This window comes from Chenopodium album, chromosome 20 (genome assembly GCF_948465745.1).
Source record: "Chenopodium album chromosome 20, dcCheAlbu1.1, whole genome shotgun sequence".
In the NCBI taxonomy this organism is placed as follows: Eukaryota; Viridiplantae; Streptophyta; class Magnoliopsida; order Caryophyllales; family Amaranthaceae; genus Chenopodium; species Chenopodium album.
The window spans coordinates 384,773-408,008 of NC_137853.1; the positions used below are offsets into that span (position 1 = coordinate 384,773).

The 23,236-nt window shown below is 33.3% G+C and overlaps 2 protein-coding genes across 3 annotated transcripts; one reads left to right on the top strand and one right to left on the bottom strand.

The window, feature by feature from the left end:
* The first annotated feature begins 2,246 nt into the window (after positions 1-2,246).
* LOC145598961 (uncharacterized) lies at positions 2,247-3,333 on the top strand. The gene has a single exon (XM_081655358.1). The coding sequence runs from the start codon at positions 2,444-2,446 to the stop codon at positions 3,323-3,325; it is 882 nt and encodes a 293-aa protein (XP_081511484.1). The 5' UTR covers positions 2,247-2,443; the 3' UTR covers positions 3,326-3,333.
* A 4,977-nt stretch (positions 3,334-8,310) lies between these two features.
* LOC145597295 (adenine phosphoribosyltransferase 3-like) lies at positions 8,311-16,150 on the bottom strand. 2 transcript variants are annotated; one of them, XM_081653429.1, is made up of 6 exons: positions 15,859-16,145; positions 15,610-15,720; positions 13,409-13,501; positions 12,555-12,704; positions 11,478-11,536; positions 8,311-8,810 (listed from the first exon to the last, which is right to left on the bottom strand). In XM_081653429.1, the coding sequence occupies exons 1-6, from the start codon at positions 15,938-15,940 to the stop codon at positions 8,757-8,759; spliced, it is 549 nt and encodes a 182-aa protein (XP_081509555.1). In that variant the 5' UTR covers positions 15,941-16,145; the 3' UTR covers positions 8,311-8,756. The 2 variants fall into 2 exon arrangements, with proteins under 2 accessions (XP_081509555.1, XP_081509554.1); XM_081653428.1 differs by lacking the exon at positions 8,311-8,810 and adding an exon at positions 9,269-9,469 and having other exon boundaries at positions 15,859-16,150.
* Between the last annotated feature and the right edge of the window lie 7,086 nt (positions 16,151-23,236).

Below are 23,236 nucleotides of genomic sequence, written 5' to 3' on the forward strand. Positions count from 1 at the left end.
AGAAGATACTGTAATAATTAGTTAGAGAAAATGGCCCCTCTAATCACTATTTTGTAGAGAAAATAAAAACATTAGGATTAAGACATACATCCTTCTTTAATTTCGTAGTTGAACTTGGTAATTCACTTTTATCAGGGTTATTATTACTAATGCCCCCACACTCCGGATTATGTCTGAATGGTGCTATTGTTGGTAGATGAAATTTTATGTAGTATGTGGATTTAATTTGTTTATTTCTTAAGGAAACGAAAGAATAGCTATTCTTTATCATTAATTTACAAATGTTGATAACATGAAATTTCTTATCAAGCAAAATGATAATATGAACAATATGTACATGATTTGATGGTTACTCTTCATATATTATTTGACCATGGTTTAATTTCAATCGTATTATGGATGAGATAACAAAAATCCTTAAATTTGCACTAAGCTAATTAGATTTTGTACAGCATTATTATCATATTCTTATCAAAAAGTTTTGCTTCTTTGTTGAAAAAGAATTAGATCCTACATAAAATAGATAATCATCATAAGAAGACATTATGAAAGTACTTTATTTCTTAATCGTAATTTATTTGGCATTTGTCAATCTTGTGTGAGGAAATAATTGATAGGTGTTTGTTTTTCCAATTTTAACTATTCTCTCATACTTTTATATCATCAAATTTTCTCATTGAAAAACATAGTATGTTATGTATGCAAAATACAATAATATACGAGCAATTGCATAAATACTTTACTCAATATAATCTTTACGACTACACAACCCCAAAAATAACAAGATTTATGGCTAAGGGCCTGTTCACATTTACTTAATTTCAGTTCAGTTCAGTTCAGTTCAGCTCCAATCAGTTCAGTTCAGTTCAGCTCCAATCAGTTCAGTTCAGTTTAGCTCTTAATTTCCCTTTCTCATAAAATATTCATTTCAGCTCAGTTCAGTTCAGTTCAGCTCCAATCAGTTCAATTCAATTCAGTTCAGCTCAATTCAGTAAATTTGAACAGGCCCTAACTCGACACAAAGTTGTGACTTGATGATCAAATACGGAGTAGAAGTAACTAATACGTACTCATACTACGTATATTATCCAAATCAACAAAATGAGAGCAGCTAAACCGACAAAAGATAATGAATGTGTTGTGTGTATGATCACATGAACAAATTAGAGTTCCTTCAATTTCTCGCATTGCATTGCATTGCATTGCATGCATGCAAAACTGTAATTACAAATTGTACAATATAATTGCAATACATAATTGCATATACAGTACTATACCTAGGATATGATACGCCCGTGACATATATTTGTGGATTATTTTGTTTTCACATCAACGCTCAATTAAATGTAATTTTGGAATTTACTCCTCGTTATTCCATTTTCTCATGGACCCTTATTTTTTGTATTCTATCCTTTATTATCATTTTTCATTATCTACTTGTCATTTTGGGATCAGTCAACCTGCCCATTTTGCCAAGGGTTTTATTTTGGTTTATCCCAAATTGATAGTCCGTCCATTTTCATAGTTTTGAGTTTTTACTACTGATCCACATTATTACAACTTTACAAGTAATGATAAAGACTTCTAAGGGAAAATTACCTAGTGACATGTAATTTTTCCGCATGATCATTACAATTAAACGATATATAAAAAATTAAGATCCATTGTATAAATGAGGCTTGATAAATAGAACAAAGCATATCAAGTGTTATTTAAAATTGCTACACATACAATTATACGAGTAGTATAAATAAATTTGCATCTAAGTATATGCTATTTTCAACATTCGTCGAAAACACGTGTATTATTTGTTAAAACATCGTAAACTCGATGGATTCAAATAACTGGGAAAATATTAATGATTCTGTAAGATAATTAAATAAAATACTGCGCAAAAAGCTGCCATAAGCCAAATTTCTCTCTTTTCTTCCATCCTTTCCTCTGATAATTATGGAATATTTTTTTTTTTTTCTAATTTGTGAAATCCTCTCCTTTATTTAAATTATTATTCAAACAAAACCTAATATCCAGATGTGATAGGACCAAATTTAACATAATACGGAATAATAGCTAATTATGAGCTTTAGACTAATTTAGGAAAGTCAAGTAATACGGAGTATCCAAAGAAAAAGAATAGGCAAGAAAAATAAAACGAAATTCTTGCAAAGGGGCAAAACCGTAATTCAAACAATTAGAAAATTACCCATTAATAAAAATTAGGCGTCTGTATATCTGTTTGTCTCTTCCTTTTGCTTCCAAATACAGACTTAAAACTCCACTCACTCCTCAAACCTCACACCTTCTTCTTCTCCTCCTCAATTTTCAAAATATATTTTTAGGAGACACAAATTCAAACCCCACATTCACATCAGATGATTCCAGAAACCCATTCCACCTTCCTTTAACCCCCACAATTTCAAAAAAGCTTCGATTTTTTTCATCAATGGCGGCTGGTTGGGTTAAATCATTGCAATGCAAATCAAGAGCAGTTGAAGATGTTTTCCAACCTCAACCTAAACAACTCCTTACTTCTACCAGCTGCAGAAACAGCTTTCAAAATCTCAAAGACGTTGTTGATAACTCCAAACCTAAACCCAGACCCAAACCCATAAAGCCCGACCCGTTTTCCCACCGCGTTAAGCGCTCCGATTCCGTTAAACCCACTACCGATTCAACGGTTCATAATCGGGTGAAACGCACCGTTTCGGCTCCGCTTACGAAAGGCCCGATTTTCAGTGACCCGTTTTTCCCCTCGGTTACGGAGTTGCAGGTGGGTCATCCCTCCAGGAATGTGGTTGAGATAATATTCGACACGAGGTGGGGTCCGAAAAGGTTTTCGGGTCGGGTTGAGATGATTTTCAAGATCCAGAACTTGGCCCGAACATCGGCCCGATTCGAGGAGTACCGCGACTTGATAAAGTCTCGGGCCGGGCCAGGGTGTGGGTCCGGGAGGTGTCGTGCGGATGGTAATGAGATGATGCGATTTCATTGCTTGGGTCCCACAAATTCAGGAGGAAGCGTGATGGACGGCTGTGATGGTGTTTGTGAGAAGATCAACGGTGGAAAAGCGGCGTCAATATGTACGTATTCGGGTAGTGGAGCGGCCCATGAGAGTGCGGGTGGGGGCCGTGGGAGGCGGGCCATGGTGGTGTGTAGGGTGATTGCGGGTCGGGTTTCGAAACGAGTCGGGCATGGGTTGGACTCAGTGAATGGGTCGGGCGAGTTGGGTGATTATGACTCAGTAAGTGTGGAGGAGAACGGCGAGTTGTTGGTGTTTGATTCTCGTGCGGTTTTGCCCTGTTTTCTTGTCATCTACAAATTGTAAAGACTTTTTTTTTAAGAAAAAAAAAAAAAAAAAATTAATCAACACAATTTTTACTCTTTTTTAGTAGTCCATTTTTTTTGGGGGGTTTCATCTTATTAACCTCTTACGTATATTGGGCGGTAATTTGGTATTGGGTTTTTGGGACTTAATTTTGTGTAAACATTGTGTTGATAGGTGTTTTCTACTAATTTCTCTTTGATTGAATGTGCATATTATGGGATTTTCTTCGTTACTTTAGCAACTATGAATTTGATGATTAGAAATTTGTTAGCGCTAATCACGTTCTTTGGAATTATTTATCATATTGATATTGCCATTGTTGATTGAGAAATAAAATTTCATTTCTTGCTTGAGTTACAAGGAAATTATGTGAAAAAATTCATGTATAATTTGCAAAGGTGAATTGCACTATTATTAATATGCAGAAACTTTATGTGTAATTTGCAAAAGCGAATTGAGTTATATTGAGGAGTAAGTATAGTATATGTGGAATATTTCTTGGATTTCTTTTTTGAATTCAATGCTTTTGAAAGCTATATGCATGCAAAAGCTTGGCAATTAATCAAACCAATTTAAGAATGATCATATCAATGTATAATAAAGATGTTTGCATTAATATTCATATAAAAATTCTCACAGGATTTTGTCGGTTTATACTATGTGACGTTACATTATGTTTAAATGCAAGGTTTAATACAGAGTATTTTGCTATTTTTAATAACCATCTTAATACAAGATTCTTGTTACAATTTGAAAACTTTATTAATTTTATGATAATATATAATAATGTATGTAGATGTAATGCACAATCTTCGTGAAGTCTAATTGAAATCAATGGTTGTCTTCTAAGAGTGACTTGTTGCTTTTATGAAGGGTAACTTTTTAATGTGTTACTCGTATATTTTATGAAGGGTAACTTGTTGCTTTTTTATGCACATTACAAAGTATTATCTTTAATTACTTAAGTACAAATTATACTTGTTTGTTGTATAATGTTATCCAATTGTTGTATAATGTTATCCAATTATAAAAGTTTCTCTCCACAAATAAAATATTCAAAATGGGATTTTAAAAAAAATTAAACATTAAAGTTGTTGTTTTATAAAATTAAACATTAATGTTCTTATACGATTATTTTCAGTTCATCTCTAATAAGTTCAGTTCAGCTCCTAATCTTCTTCTCTTATAAAATATTCATTTCAGTTTAGTTCAGTTCAGTTCAGTTCAGCTCTAATAAGTTAAGTTAAGTTATGTTCAGCTCATTTCAGTCAATGAGAATAGGCCCTTATATACTTGTATACTGAGTATCGAATTATGAATTTTCAACAGTGCTCAGAGCCTTTGAGGACAAGACACACATGTTGAGTATTTAATTTTCATCATGGTTCCATAAAAATTATTGATAAAAAGAGTCAATGACAATGGATGATTCACTCCGTTGAATGTGGTGATGATAATAATATCATTGAATATGTCTTGTAGTGATTTCCAGAGATCTAATGTTCATCATACATACAACATACTCAATTCGTCACCTTTATACTTTTGTGTGTTAAGTAGTGATTTCCTCCTCCTTTTTTGCATGATAATTATAGAAAATACGATCTACAATAACTATATTCATCATTAATGTTAATACATGCAATAATAAAATTTATAAAATAAAAAACTTGACCAACTAATTGAATATATTTACCTGCCAAATCAGACTTGCATTGCAATGAGACAGTAACAATAAATTTAGCACGATGCTCTTCTTACATGCACAGTGGGAACTCATAAATAATACGGACTACGTAATGTCCAGGGCAAATCTGTTTGTTTTGTATTGGATTTCTATTTTGGATTTTTGCGGTGTTTTCTAAATGTCAAACAAAATTAAATAAATGTGCAAAAATTGCTGTTCTATTTTAATTTATTTTATGAAAAGTATACTCCGTATTATTTGAAATTAATTTGGATATGCCGAATAATAATTTAGTTCTCTCGTTTTTAGAACAACTTACTTAGGTATTTTCCTATCGGTTGATTACCCATTTTTTCCTTAAACCTCACGTAATTAGAGTGGTTAGTTGCGCTCAACTAATCGATAATTTTATTTTATCACCAAATGTGTGACCATATATAAGACAGACCAAATTCACATATACTTCGTAATACGTAGGTGCAATGAAGCAAAAAAAATGTTATAAATGATGATATGGGTTGAAGTTGAGCGTTAGATAAGTAGAATCTGAAAGGACATGCAGAAACATGAAATGGAGTGAGTGAGTATATAAAATAGATGAAGGGGCAGGTAGACCCTAGAATGGTTGTGAATGGATCTGCATGCATGTATAATTGTATATATGGTAAGATTGGTAACTGCTTTTCATAATAAATGAATCATAACGAAGAGTTTCCAGATCTTTTGACGATTTCCTGTCTTTCTGATGATAGTGCATCAATCATTTTTATTTGGTTACCCCCCCTGACATTTTCACTAATACCATACCAGGCCATATTATAGGGACTAATGGACTATATCTATGTACTTTATTTACATTTTTAATTGTTCTTAATTTAATACACGGTGTATTAACCATGCTGCTCCATTTTTTAATCCAACTTGATGCTTAGAATGATTACTTGTCTCCCTGATCAGATTATACTATATACGATATTTTATTTGGTCTTTGAATTGAAACTTATTACTTGCTCGGAAACTTTACTCTATATATATTATTACGAGTAGTACATTACAAATCGTACTACTATAAGATAATCATTCATCTTGTGATTAGTAGCTTAATTAGTTAAAGTGTAATATCATTATGTAATTTGAATATTTTTAATCAACTAATACTCGTGGATAAATAAATACAAATACTATAGTTACTCAATAAAAGACAGAAAACGCTTAAACTAGCTACCTAATGTTCCTCCAATAATCCAGAATAATTATATTAATGTTATTAATAATATTAATAATGCTTCAGCATGAGTTGCTAAGATAATCTTATAATCATTCCATGGTACACATGGTCTTTCACAGTCAATGCATTTATCTAAGTATCTAGCTCAACCACCTCGTTCTCTTCAATTGGTTTTTGTTCAACTTGGCTGATTTAATTATTTTTTGATAAACTGATTGTTAGGAAATATGGATGTAATTGTGTTTGATTAATGCGGAGCAAGTCAATGAAAATTAAGAAAGAGAAAAACAATAAAGAAGATAAACAAAGAACACAAAGATTTACGTGGTTCGGTCAAAATAGACCTACATCCACGGGTGGGGGATTCGAGAGCTTCTTCACTATAATGGAGAAAGAAACAAGAGAATAATACAAGGAGTTCTAAATCTAATGGCTCAAAAGGTATGATCTAATTGATCAACTAAAGGGTCCTTTTATAACACAAGGAAACCCTAAGATTGTTCCCCAAGTATACTCAAATAGCCGTCATAGAAAAGATATAATTTTAGGAAATATTCCATCAATTATCCTAAAATAACCTAACTACCGAGCTATAGCTCGGCAGCTAGCTCATGCCTGCAGCAAGTCCTCATAGGGCCGAGCTATAGCTCACTCGCATAGAACTATAGCTCGCAGCCTCGTTGCAAATTTCCAGCTTCGTCAGGTTTTCGTAAAACGGTCATAACTTTCTGGTTTCTTATAGGAATTGGGCATATGACCTATCGTTGGAAAGCTGTTGAACCAAGCTATCACCTCCAACTTGAATCACCTCAAAATCAGTTGTAGTTTGAGAGATATAAGCATTCAAAGTCAGCCCTACTAGATTTCGAGTCACAATTTAACACTGATCTTATTGTTAATCGTGTTGAAATGCTGGTCACTCAAATGATTTAATTTGCTGATTCACTAGCTGTTTTACTCAGTATGTTCGGGCCTGTTCTCTTCAGCTTAATTTTAATTCAGTTCAGTTCAGCTCCAATCAGTTAAGTTCAGTTTCTAATTTTCTTCTCTCACAAACAATTCAGCTCAGCTCAATAAATCAGAACAGACCCGAAATGAAATTACTAAACTTATCTATCTTTAATTTGCCATTCAAATACGCATGGATATACTTAATTTACGGATCAAAATTATTTTTCCAACATAATTTGTTCTTATAAGTTGAAGAGAATAGTGTCTAAAGACTTGCTTCAAAAACATACTCACATGGTACAACAGATTGTGATCTTCAACCTAAACATTGTACTATAACTCTCATGGTTGGTTATAGGAGTATGAATATGGCACTATATGCCATTTCATTGAGCTTGAAAATTAGATCAAACCATTAATGATCGGAACAATTCTGGTGGATTGGTGGCCTGTCAATGCTTTTCAAGCTGGCCTGGTGTAGCTTCTTATGGGCATTTGAAAAGCTATACTTCAATAAATACTTCCATTATTTTCATAGTACATGAACAAGTTAAAGTAAAATTCAGAAAGTGACATGGACTACGTAGACAGTAGACCTTCGCCTCAATTCACCCATTATTAGAACTTCGTAGTTCAAATAGTTCTAGGCCCCAACCTTGAAGCTCATAAATACCAAACGCCCCGAAAATTACTTGTTACTGAATAATGAATACCATATCTTATATACACTAAGGCCCTGTTCTCTTACGTTGAAATTCAGTTCAGTTCAGCTCCGCTCCTAATTTCCTTCTCTTATAAAATATTCAGTTCAGTCAATGAGAACATGCTCTAAATATACCAAAATGGTACATAGGAAACTTTAGAAATCTATTTCCCTTGAGGTGTTTGTTGAAGTTGTCCTGTTTCTCAACTCTCAACCAAATAGGACTTCCGCAGCTTACGATACGAGTGAATGAAAAACTCACATGGGATAGTTTTATGGTCCTTATCAATTACCTAATTTCTAACCTTATTTTCATACTTGTTTGAATAATTGAAATCCCTATACTTTTGCAAGAGAAAAAATAATAATCAAAGGGAGATCATGGGGCGGTTAGACTTTGACTATTATTAGCAGAATATAACACGAACTCCTGTAATCAGATTTAGATAATAGTATTACCCAATTTGGGTATAAAATCTGATACAAGTATAACAAGTAACAATATTCTTGTCAAAACTCAGTTTTTGATTTTCTTTTTTCTAGCCAAATGTCAAATGTCACCTACAACCTGACCATAATGCACAAAATCTAGGGAGGACATATCGGTCCCTGCTTAATCAGGGTGAAGCGCGAAGAATTTTCTCAAGCTGAAGCCATCTCATAGACAGATTTGATGATTGCGTTATGGGTAAGAAAATGTTTTTAGCCCATATCCAGATTCACAAGGCAGTAGGAGACGGTCAGATAAGAAAAAAAATATATGTGACAGCAGAGTTCTGTTCTCTGATTCATTGAAGCTGCCAAAACAATCATGTACTTAAATGTACACTTTTTATCTTGGAACGGGGGAGCAATTGCTGTACTAATGTGCTTCCACCAGTATGTACAGAGGTTTTCCCTTCAAGCGTTCACGACCCTGCAAAATTCATCAGATTATTTAAAGACATAACAAGCATACATGAAAGTGCAAATGCACAAAATGAGGAATTCTTAGACTCTAACCGTTCAGCACACGTTGGTATTTCACATGATACCAACGACAAGTTATATCGATACCAACAAAACAATTTTATGTTTGTTGGTATCATTGAATAAGGTGGTTGGTATCATGGTGATACTATCTAAAGTATAATGAAATACCAACATGTGCTATGACATTATTTTTTTCAAGTACGGTAAAAGTAAATGGACGATTATACCCCTTGTTAGAGTCCAGTTAGAGTCTTAGAATTCCTCTACACAAAATACTTATAAACCTGACCAACTGAATGCATATAGAGAAGGTTCTGGGTTGACAATACAAGTATACGACTGCAAATTTGAACAAATATACAAATACATCTATGCAAAACCTATAACTTTCTTGAATATAAGGGAATTAAAAAGGACCAATTTGACTAAAGAATGGTGATCTAAAACAGCTGAATCAATATCCAAAGTCTTTACAGATCACACCGTGCATCATTAGCAAGATGAATAATGCATTTATTTGCAAAGTTGCACCAGAAATGGTGTGCTAAAGCCAAGGATACCCCATGATTTGAACTTTGAACTTTTGGTTTGTAAGTAGTCAACCTAAAGGCATTCAACAACAACACAACCTTAGTCCCAAAATGATATGGAGTCGGCTAACATGAATCGTCATAAGGAAATAACCTAAAGGAAATACTTATAAGGAAATAACCTTATCAAAATTTTATATCGAGTATTACTATATGGCACACAACCTAAGATCAGATTCAGCATACATGAGTGATAAAACATACAGTAATTCATAGTTCATTATCCACCACCTTGTTAAGTGATCAGTAGCCTGTATCCCCCATATCATAGATGTAAACCAAAAAAATTCATGAGATAAAAATGGCTCATTCCGAGGCATAAAATCCCTATACTTGGAAATATTGTTGTCTCACCCAATGTACAGGAGCTAGATATATATCTACAAATACATGAACATCTTGACACCTTTTAGATATGTCCACATCCCTGAAATCTAGATGATTGACCAGGCCCCATGAAGAATAGACTTAATCATACTGCAAGGACACTAAATCAATTATTAAGCCTTCGTGGACCCTAGGAAATAACAATTTTTTAGCAATGTCCAAGTCAAAATAATTGATTTCTGATAGCAAAAGTAAAGAACAGATTAGACTCGAATCCCCAGTACTTTTGGTCTCAAGGTGAAATTTAAGGAAGCATAAATTTCATAATTACCCTTAATCATGCAATTATGAAGAAGGGGGTACAGAATCAATAAGCTATAAGCCTATGACGTTAAATGAGCATAGTTATGGACTATGGTCTTGCAAATAAGTCCCACATTTTCGATCACTACACTGGAAAACTTTTTGAAACAGAAAGAGCATTGATTATATTCTGCAGCACAGATAATAACTCTTACTAAACTCATGCAGTCCAATTCAAATACCAAAATCTTATTAGTGCAAATTAAGGTTACGATTGATTTTTTTTAAACAGAATGTAGGTACTGGGATACAATGTCATAATATAAGCAATTGCAGGCATTATTCAGATTCATCGCCTTTGATCAACAATCCATTACATAATTTGTTGGTTTGAGCAGAAATGATTGGATATGTATCATACCAACCATTGTATTACCAGGGTATTCATATAAATTCTAATTTCAGCACCAAGATGTTTCACAATTTATACCTCTTAGGTTTAAAAAGTAACTTTAGCTTCTCTGTTACTAGGCATATATTCATTAGGTATAAGTGTGCCATAGTCACAGTTTATGTACGTCAAGTTATTTGCTTCATTTTGGATATTTTCTATTAGAAGAATTCAACTTCTCATTTAAAACAGAAGGAGGATATGTGCTTAAGAGTTAAGATACGAGTGGTAGATAACGCATTGGGAATTTTTCTTCATTATATTGCAAACAGTTTACATTTCTAGGTTGAAATATTTAAATGGATTCCACATTGTGTTGTGTGACTTGTGTCTAAGAGTATCTGTTTTGTTGTGAACTACTAGTGATTAAAAAGGTTCATGAATTATGTAAACTCTTCAAGGAGTTTGTCAAGCCTATAGCCTTCACATCTAGCTGGTTACAAATAGTAAATAAAGGCATTAGATCACTACATTCAAATGCTACATTCAAACTTAAAGGCTTTGAACCTGTGGAGCCACATTACTCTTATCATTTTTTCATGAGCATTTATCAGTCTCATAAGAAAACAATCGTATTTTTATCCATAAATGGTCACTAGTCATGACTATTGGCTTGTAATGTTCGTGTGTTCAGTTAGGGTCCAAAAGTTTAAAATCCAACTAGATAAGGTACACATTCTAAAAACAGAGGACAAGACACCTCTCTCCAGCCTTATCACTGTGGAAGATCATAGCTTCTGATGGCCAAATTTACCTTTCATGATTTGATTGCTACTTAGTATGGACTAGCTATATAGTTAAATATGTGGATCTTTCACCAATAAAGTGGGACATTAAGGAAGATTAAAGTTATTAAACCCTATTTACCATTTTCCTTTTCACCATAACAAACATTACAGAATTACTAGAAAAGAAAGAAGGTATGGCATAGAGCTCTGACCTTCAAATCTGGTAGTTCAATGACGCATGCACATTCAACCACTTCTGCTCCAGCACGTTCTGTAGAACGGAAAAGGTGTGATCAGACATTCACAATTTGTACAAATAAGGACCATATGAGATAGCCTAAGGACCTGTTAGCAACATAAAACATGCCCCCAATATGTGCTACTAATTCTGTTAATCTGTTTACAGTGTTCTCAAGTGTCGAATTCTATAAGACTGACAAAGATTAATTGAGATATTATTTTTCTCATACTCAATCCCTTCCCATTCTTTGCCAAACAATCTAAACTCCGATTAGCCAGCAAATGACAATAGCAGAAATACACGCATTTCGTAAATTTTTTACCTTTTTTTAAAAAAAAAAATTTTAAGGCAATGAAGAGCATTTTATTAATTAGAATCCAAATCCATCAAAGCATTACTTTGGGGGAAAGGAGCAAAGTATTTTTAGGATTGCAACAGTACTATGTACAATATAGCATACAACAGTCTCGGAAAACCCCTATAAAATTTACTCAGATTAGTTACTTTTCATCTGACCATTCACGTTACTAGCTTGATCTCCATCCTGATTTTCAAAGATTATATCACTTTCCTGGTGAATAGAAGCTAAAATTTATACTATTAGACCTGACAATCTCGTCGCACAAAATAAACTCCATCCCAAATACCACCTAAATGATTGGTAGGTCCACCTGTCTAAAGATATATCTCTAGCCATCACTGATGTATATTTTCTGATTAATTTTCTTTCTCTTGGAGACAATTCTAAGGTAAAATCTACAGTACAAATAATGTAAACCCTGGCAAACGATCTTTAGACCCTGACAAATCTGACTGGTGATATAGGAGGGAAGGAACAGGATTTCTCAATAATCCCAGATTTATACTATTACATCAATAATTATAAGTTGAAATGGGTAGCCATAGGTCAAGGTTCAAATTGGTTAGTATAAGAAAGGTAAAAAAGATGAAAAATGTTATTTTTGCTCTTACTTTATCTTGTCACTTCATGTCACACAATTACACTAAAATACTCAGAAATCATCAAGGGAGATAAATTTATTCCTACCCAACAAATTCATAGCTGCACATAGAGTGCCACCAGTAGCAACTAGATCATCAACAACTAAAGCACGTTCACCAGGTTCAACAGCTCCAACATGCATCTCAAGACAATCCCTTCCATACTCCAGCACGTACTCTTCTGAGATAACTTCACCTGTCAAGATAGAACAATTACCATTTCAGAATACTCAACACACATGGTGCATCAATGCCAGCCATACACAATAATTTTATTGACGGAGACATTGAAATAAGCAAATGATACAACATCCTGGAAACCACAGAGTCCAAAGATTAAGAAAGAGAGTGAGTAATCAAATACCAATTGCCACCAAACAGCAGTATCTTTTTTTTTTTTTTTTTTAAAAAAAAAAAAATTGTCTTTTCATAAACTTCACTATAACTCGATGAGTAAAACTATACATTAATACATGCAGTCATGCAGATCAAACACAGAATAACTATTTACATTATGAAGGAAAAAATGACAAAATTGCAGTCGTGCCCTAAAATCAGGTACACTTCCTCTTCAAATAGTTTAATGTATGAACATATAAGTACACATCAATCCATGTCATGTAGAAGTATAATGTTTCCAGGTTCACCCTTATTAACACCATAAAGGCGAGGCACAAAGAAACAATAGTTCTAAATGAACATCAGCCCTGTCACATCGGTGAGAAATTTGCATATGTTGTATAATTCTTCTCATATATCAAGAATGTGTATTGCTAAATGCTCATCAGCTAATGCCATTTTAGATACAGCAAGTTGCACACATGTAAATGGAAAAGGGGCATCACAATCTCAACGAAATCAATGATGCTATCAGAAAAAAGAAGTTTTGGGAGTAAGTACCGGGCAACTTTCTTGGCTTTCTCAATGGCACAAACTTTGCTCCAATAGCCAAGGCAATAGGGGGACCAAAGATGAAACCTCTTGCTTCAATGCCTAGCAGAACAAAAACTTCCAGTTGAGCATAATACAAGACAAAAAATTTAAGTCTAAGGGTTGTAGATAGCTGTAATAACTATTCTGAGGTCACCATATTTGACAGTGTACATGCTAACACATGATGTAAAAAGTGCAGGCATGATCAAGACTTCACTTAAAAACCTACATATTTGAGGTCACCATCCACAAACATATTACCAGTGATATTCTAGCTGTCCTGAAGCTAAATTGGTTGGGGAATCTAAATAGTAAACAATAAACTCTCTTCCCCTTTATCTCTAAAATGATTAGCATGATTTATGATACCATAGTTTATTCATAAAACTAAATATATTGCACAAGAGCCATATATGTCACCATGACAAAAAGATTTTAGGGTCCAAGGTTATTGAAACCATTCTTCTACAAAAATCTAACAATTATTACTTCAAGTTACTTTTCTTTGCTTCATATTCCTTGCATATGCTTAATAAGAATTTAAGAAATTAACAAAGGTTATATTGCTTATAGTATATCCCATATCAATTATACCGTCAGCTAAAGCATGCTTCATGCCTAGTCGGGAATCCTTGTCACAGACCACACCTCGGTAAGGCAGCTTAAATTGGCTCACCTAAGAGAAATCCCATATAGCAATGGCGATACCAGATAATAGCAAGATCAAAACAAGAAGACTAATAATTAACAATCATTTGATAAGATGATACCCGCTGAGTACTGCAGTGACATTCTCAAAGCATAAACTACATATATGAGCAAGAAGATTGTAGATAGAAACAGACGACAGGGTTTCTCCTGATCACAGGAGCAGGAGTGCAATTAACAGATAAGCAAAGAAAGAGACAGAAACTGCTGTTTATGCACATGCGACAGCAATAACCAAATCGTTGGCCCATACCACCTCTAAATCCAACCAAAAGATTTGCAAGCATGCAAATGAACAGGGCACATCCCAAGTGAAGGATTGAAAAAACTCCCTTCAGCCCCACAATCCAGGAAAAGGACGGAAAATCTAATATGACAACACATGATGATGGTGAATCTCACCATCCCTTGAACAATAGGGACAAATGACATTTCTAGGATCTTAAATACCTCTCTTCTGTTCTAACGAATCGCTAACTTATTATTAATCATAATTAAGAATTTAAGATATTCGTATAATCCTTCATTTTTGGTCTTGTACAACTACTACACATCAGACAACCACATTTCATAATCCAGCTTAGCAAATCAGTTGTTACAACAATAACAAAGATAAACAGTCTTTAATAGCTCGATTACAAGCGGGCCGATGCAATAAAAGACAGCAAAGTGAGTAGGAAAGAATAAAAGCAGCTAAGCCAGTGAAAGAGATTCAAAATAGGAGTAAGTAGATCACTCAACTTTAAGCCAAGAGCCAAAAGGAATCAAAGAACAAAATAAGTAAAACGGGTCCACCCGAAAATAGGATCCAACCATAAACCATAAGAAAACAAGGGAAGCCTCTCATAAAATTCACAAACAGTAATGAATAACAACACATACACATACACACCCACTAACACATTAGCACAGCCCCATGAAACTTGAAGCCAACCCCCTTCTCCCCATAAACTCAAGTACTCAACGATTTTATTATTGAACTCCCTACCTTTTTTCTCAGGCCCACCATTTTCTTCAACTTACAAAATGTATACAGCTTTTTTTTATTTTCTTTTACCAAACTAGTTTCCACAATAGCCCTTTTATGCTTTTGAAGAAAAGGAGGAGCCCCCATTAGGCCATTACTAACCAAACTTGTCTTTTTCCCCACTTTGTAACTTTTACAACTTAAACAACGACTCAACTAGCCAACTAGGTCGTTCCCCGGTGCAAAGACTGAGGATTTGTGTACGATACCCTTCTCCATTCGTAATTTGTAGTGACTCATTTACACACAAATAACATAAGATATAAATTTTTTTAATTTTTTTTTTTTGAAAGAACATAACATATACAGTACAAGTAAATATTAATTCGTGCTCTACAACTTACAAGCAGGGGACAAGGACTCAAAATTGCATAAAAATTACCCAAGAAAGATAAAAATTAACGTAGAAGATAATTAAAAAAATAAAGTAAACCTGCAACAACAGAAATGTTCTTGCTTTTGTAACGCTCAATGAATAAATCGATTGTGTTCTTGAAAGCCTTGGCATCACTTAACAGAGTAGTGATGTCTTGAAACATAATACCTAATCATAACAAAACAAACCAAATTAACTTCAATAATTAGGCTACAGTTTTCAATAATTAACCAAAATTATACAAATAAATAAAGGCAGCATTTTTGTAGGTATGCGGAAATCAAAGAAAGAAAAAGAATGGAGTACCGGGTTTAGGGAAATCGGGTATAACCCGAATTTTAGTTTTGATATCATGAACACGAGGATCATCACCATTACAAACCGACATTGTTGTTTAGAGGGGATTAAGGGGTTAATTTCGAAAACAGGAAGAGAATTGAATAAGAGAGAAGAAGGGTAAATGAGGGTTAAGAGAGTTTTATAGAAGAAAGAGAGAAAAGAGAGAGTGAGTGAGTGAGTGAGTGAGGATTGTTTGGTGAAGAAGAAAGAAGAGAAATTGGGGCCGTGGGGGCTCACTCCACAATAACAAGGTTTGGGTTTGTGTTTGTGTTTGTGTTTGTGAGGGTGACCATAACTTAAGCAATTTGGAAGGATTTCTCCCTGTTTTTTCAGTCAAATACAAAAGTCTTTATTTCTTTATTGTTTGGATAGGATTTTTTAATTAAAATTTTTTTTTTTGAAAAAAAAAAAGAAAAAACATAGAGGTTAAGTATCATAATTGAGCTGCATGAGCGCGAACCGAGCTAGCCAAGCCAGGTAGTACTATGTATTGTGTTAACATATCTTAGGTTCAAATGTCCACTGTCTAATACGTGTCAAGAAAAAGTCGAGCTGTGTCATATCATGCTTATATTGATCCTCTCATTACTAAATTTAACGCACAACCCAAGTTAAATGCTAGTACCAAATATTGAAAATGATGTTAATGCATGGACATCGCCATGCCTCTTATGTGTGGTGAATCGGGTCAAGACCAAGCCCTTATGCTGACCTGACACATACCCATTTCTAATTATGATATACATTCTAAGTGCAAGCAATTTTAAATTTAAATTGGTGATTTAGGTTTAATTTGCTTGGTGGTACACAAATTTTTTTTCAACCTAAAATTGAGGATATGATTTTATTTTATTCATCTATATTTTGAACCATATGATCTTTTGAGAGTATAATGTACATTATGCTCTTGAGTGTCGAATATAACAATTAAAAATAAAATAAAAGAAGTGTTACGTATTATTTAAGCTACATGCGTTGTCAATATGTATCCACATATATATTGCCCAAAATATATAAACAAAATGCACATTACTATCTCAATTTACATGCAATGAGAAAGCATATGAAACCAAACGATTGCATGAATCTAGGCATCTAACAATCACTTATAAGGAGTCATACCTGATAAGGTTAGTGTAACGACATTAGATGTCTGGTGTTGATCTTTTGTATCACCACGCATTTATAAGCTAGTTGACATCTACAAAAACTGTCCAAGTGGTTACCTTAAAATTCATATGTAACAGTCGAAAATCAAATACTAAAAGATACCATGCTTCTTACAGCCTCAAGTCCATATCCAAGTAGCTTTCTACCATGTGGCCACTATACAGCTCTTTCATTTTCCATAATAAAAGGGGGGAAAAAATGTTCTGTTCATTTGCAGATGACACTTATTCAGAAAGATTTGTGATGGCAACAACCAAGTTGGCAAATCTATAGCATGTAAATTTGGCTAGATTTTGGTGTACAAATTAATGGGATTTTCCTCAGTATTAGTTCTAGGAAAATGACGTACCAATTTGGCTTTCTTTTCTAAATATACTTCATATATTTATTGACAAAGCTAGGGGGCACGAGCACTCACTAATTCACTATATTACTATATATATCTACACATATACGTAGTTTTTCTTTTCTTAAACCAACTTCCCACTATAGGCATTGCTTATAATTTTATCAATCTTATCAGCTAGATTATCTTATCATTTTATTTTTCACTTTAATTTCATCTTTTCTTACCGTGAATTACATCGAAAAATAAATAAAATTAATCATCGTATGTCACTCATGTACCTTAAGAAATAAAGAAGAAAAAAAAACAACTTATGACCCATGTGGGGTTAGAAGTAGAATAAATTTAGTAGAATAATATTGTGATGATAATAAGGATGAGTTGCTCACAAAACAAAGGATATATAATATTAGGAAGTATAGATTATATAGCATGGGTTCTAATTAGCTGTATTCATTTTTTTATATATTTGAATAATTTAGGTTTGTATTTATATGTTAATGACAATGGTAGGTAAGTGTTATTTAATTTGAAGATGAATGATTTAAGAGAATAATATGATAATTAAGCAAGCATTATAGTTTAAGGCATCCAGAAACTACTACTTGCCCAGACTTTAAACAAGGAGTCATCATATGACCAAATATTTATCCTAGGGTCACTTCTCACTAGTACTCGATCACAAGTTCACATACATACTGTCAAACACTACTGATGACTGTATCTAGAAATAAAGATAGAATAATTAGAATCTTAGTAGAATAAAATAAACATTTTAGTGATCTTTATTCTTAAAGGGTATAATTCTTTTTGATACAAAATCTTTAGGGATTGAAACTGCGTCTCAAAGCTAGGATCATATGATGCTACCCTTGCCAATAACAACTGGTTCAACAAGTTGAAGAAAATGACCTCCACTAGTCCATTATCCAAAAGAACAACACATATCTTCTACTACCTTCGACTGTTAGGAATCGTGAGTCGGGATTAGTTATCCCACATTACATACTACAAAGATAGAGGGAGAATGAATAACATATAAGTTTAGTAGATCGTGAAATTTATTAACCCTTTTTGTTTCTTACACTTATTATTTATTTATAAGAAAATACATATTAACATGTGAAGTTAGGAGATCCCTATATGAATTGAATGTAAGGGGCTTACTTAACATGCGTAAACGGGATTTCTAATTACGCAATGGAGTTACTAACCATACATAAAAGAGGTTACTGATTTCAAAACGGGCCAGGGTTACTTATTGTAATGAATTGAAAAAATTGTAAATAATGTCATCAATAATTGTGTAATGTGTCATATAGAAGATTAACTCGATCTATATTAAATGTATCGTTTTATTTCTCAAAGTTGCATATAAGTGCTAGATCCCTACTAGTCTATCACCCTATGAATTGAGATCATTTACTAGTTACTACAAAGTGTGCAGAACTAGTGTACATATAGCTAAGTTGAATTTGTAAAATTGTAACATGATCACAAAAATATAATACTATGAGCCTATGAGGTCCTATAAGTAAAAAGAATGCATGGTAAGCAAGATGTTATTCCAAACCTATATATGTTGACATTATGTGCACAATTCGTTATCTTTTTAACTGTAATTGCGACGGATAATTTATTAAAAGAAAAGGATAATGTATGAAGGTCACTCACGCAAAAGATTTTGTTGAAAAGTATGGATATATATACTCAAGGTCAAGGAGGTTTTCAATTTACTTAAGAGCTGAAGTTCATATTTTTCAAAGTAGGTTGTAATTTAGAAATTGTTTGAACTAATCACAATAACTCAATAAGACTATAAGTACATTATATTCAAGCATGGTATAAAAGTGGTATGTACAATATAATAAATTCAATTAACGTACAAAAATATTGTTCTTCAGTCTTTCTTTCTAATCTTACGATCTTATCTGTGTCAATTAAATTAGTGTAAGAGATGGGAATTCCAATAAAGTTATTGGGTGGTCCTTGAATTATGATATCCATGAATTCAATGAAGTTCCTCTTGAATATTAGATGCTTATTTTCATTATTACTCTTATATATTGTACACTATAACGAAGTAAGAATAGAATTGATGAGACTTTTGTAGATATGGAAAGCTACTCTTATTTGGAATAAAATTAAAATAACTTTGAAATTTTGTCTAAGTTAAGTTGTAGCACCCTCTTAACTTGATATTGTTTCGTTAAAAAAATGATCACTCCTTATAACATTCAAATTTGAGATTTCAAATTGCCATATAATTTGATATTTTACATTTCTACTCACATAATTAACTCATAGATTCATTGTTGGTAGTAATTACTACTAATTAGTAGGTTTTGACTAATTTGCAATTCTTGTAAGAAAGAATCGGCTTTGATATGGATGGGAAGTCCTCTTCTTCTTGGTTGTTTCAACTGTTCCAAGTGTTAATAATGAATACTCCATAATTATTCACATTTTTTTACACCCATCCATTGTTTTACACTCTTTTTTCATAAATAATCTACTTTTTTTTCTTTCTTTTTTTTCTTTTTCTTTTTTTTTAAAAAAAAAAATGCACATCAACACTATTTCCTACATTAAAATTAAACCGGTGTACTTCTGTAGTTGTTTTTTTGGATATTGCTAACGAACGCCCCTGGGCGTTGAATAAGCATATAAAATATCACCTAAAGTGGTATTAATTTAGGAAAGCATGACAAATCACGCGTCAATCGATGTAATTAATGTTAATTTTAATTTAATCTTTCTACTTTTAGCTAACTTAACTAACGCCCCCTTAGACGTTCGTTAGCTTTTGCCTTATTTTTAAGTGAATGTCATCATATATGTAAGCCTATTGTCTTTAATCATAAAATGTTTCCTGTTATTAAAAATCAGCACTATACTACACATAATTGAGTAAATTCTAACTGATGATAATTAGATCTTTTGAATTTAAGATGTATTTCATGACAAAGTAGTCTATTGATTTATTATAATCTCTAGACGCTAAAAAGCAAAAGAATTTAACATTATGCTTTTGTTTCTAATTTCAACCAAATCATAGTCATCTATTGCTTCTCCACTACCATTGGTCCCGAAGCAAATTCATATAATTTGGACCTTTTAATTATGGTAACATAGCAACACAATTTTGTGCCCTTACTTTTTAAATATTGATTATTTGATTGCAATTTGCATTATTAGATGCCATTTATTTTTATTTTTTGACATTTGCACCCAAGATACACTTTTCTTGGAGATAAACACTGTAAAACTGACCGAGGAATCCTACAACACTAACAAAATGATCAGCCATATATAAGAATATGTGTTTATTGTATACCTTCTTCAATATCATGCATTTGTACCATAACCAATAAATTACTTTGCAGTCATTATTAGTAACATATACTTCAATCGAAAATCATAATCACAATGTTGATTTATTAATATGAGAATCTTGGGTTATTCCTGATTTTTTTCTGGTGCAAAATCAAAAGTGTTTAGTGACGCAATTATTGATGGTATTAGTATTAGTACTTGTATGAGTTATTTCACATCAAACTGAAGTTCAAAAGATTTAAAGAGTAGTTCACTCAATCAACGTTTTGTCAGTGTTTTAGCACTTTCATGGGTCGGTGAATTAAACTGCTTTGATAAATCATGTCATATTGGCCCATTATGAACTTTACAAGGTAGGCTCAAATGTCATCTACTCATTAATGGCCCACATCTTGCTTTTAACAACTGCCGGCCCAAAGGTTGCTACAAACTCATAAAGAAAATAATAAACCCTTTTTAAGTATCACACATTACAAGTAAATTTATTAAAAAGGGAATGGTTATGGTATAACCCTTAAATGCTACTCATATAATTGTTTTGTATTTATTTTCTTTTAAAAGACTTGGTGATACTTTTCTGTTATGTGGCAAAAAAACTTGGCGATTGTATACACACCATCCTTATATCTCTTTAATATTATAGCCACATTTTGAATTACTACATAATAATGATGTGACGGACACATCTTATAGGTTTTCTCCTTCACTCTGTAAGTTTTATCTATAAAGATAGATACTTATTACTAAAGACAATAGATGGGTCCGTCATCCAAGGGTAGTTGAAGTCATCCACTCTACAAAAATCTCACAACTTGCTAGTTTGTGCTTCTATAATTAGGGTTCATGCCATTATTATTTATTAACCAAGATTAAAATGTTCAAAAAATTTATTTGAGCATTCAAATTTGGGTGCTAACTACTAATGAGGTATTACTCTAGTGAGGGCATGTGTACATTAAGCATGCTGACTAGATTGATAACAAATTTCTCTACCTATGAACTCAACATACTGCTTTGATAAACAATGCAATAAAGGTATTTTAGAGGTTGAAATAATATCACAAAGATTATTTTTTGACAAAATGACTGATTACAACACCAGCACAATATGCACTGAAGCGATGAAGTGAATTTAGCTAACAATTTGATCTCTAACATCTTGTTTGCAAGAGAAGTATTGAAAATTTGTACTCTGATCTGATAAACAAAAAAGTGAGAAAGCCAATGTAGGGAGCGAAAACATCTTCATTCTGTACCCTAAACGGGGTTTCAAAAAAAAAAAAAACATCTTCATTCTGTTGGACCTTGCATATGCGCGCTTCTGATTCATAAGTGTGGATTCCGGACCTATTAATGAGGATGTTCCTGAAACTCAATCAAAATGTAATGGTGGAATATGGAAATGTGAATGTGGAGTGAACATGCTCCCCTTCATAAGTCACAATCAACATGCTTGAATCTTGCAAACATCTTTCCACCTGTTTTCTAGCAGGACATCCTTTGCAAGTGCTGCATTTGTAGTAACTCCTACATAATACACAAAGATCAAACGTCGTATTAACCCAAGTCTTATGCTCCCTCTGTCCGAAAATAATGAAAACATTACGTAATTACTGATGAAACAATGTACTAAAGACCCTTTACAATAGTTGGCTATTCCCACACATTCACCATTACTTAAATTATACAGAAGCATCTTACAGAGACTAGTATGTAAGACTTTATTTTTTACCTTGGATGAGGAGAGCCTTTGATGGGTTTCTGCCCATACTTTCTCCAGCAGTACTCATCTGGTGGTATATCAGCTATTTTGTCACTAATGGCTGGAACTCTTACTTTTCGCTTTTCCCTTCGCTTCCTGGGGAATTCAGAATTTCAGTGAGGTTGTTTCTGATCAATCCATCATACCATTTATCCACAATAATTTTTAACACATATAGAGGCAAAATAATTGGGGAAAATGAAAATGTTGTACCTTTTTTTGGAGCAATGGCAAGTCTTGCTAGAGGAAGCACATTTAGTGCTAGCATCCTCACTGAAACTCAAAATCCCTGACATTGAATTCTGCATGACAATCTGCCTGCTGCTGCTTGTGGTTGATCCTTCCATGCACAACATGGGATTGGAATATGACCGATTAATCACATCAGTTTTTGCGCTTATAAAGTTGAATTCTTTATTAGGAACACGAGTAGAAGATGCCAACTTGTAAGAGTTGTTAATCGAAAGATCAACCATATCTTTCGGGTTTATGCCCATGTTTTTGGGCAGAGGACCCTGCTTAACCCTCCTAGAAGGTTTTGCTATTGTTGATGTTGAATCCTCCAGAAGAGAGAGGAGTTTCTTAAACTCCTTGATCGCTTCATTGGCAATTAGGCTTGACCGTTCGATGATGCTACTATTTAACAGGTTGTTCTGATCAGAAATTGAGCTGATATATTGGTGGGCATATCTTAATCCTGTTTGAGCCGCCTCGTTGACTTGTAAATCACT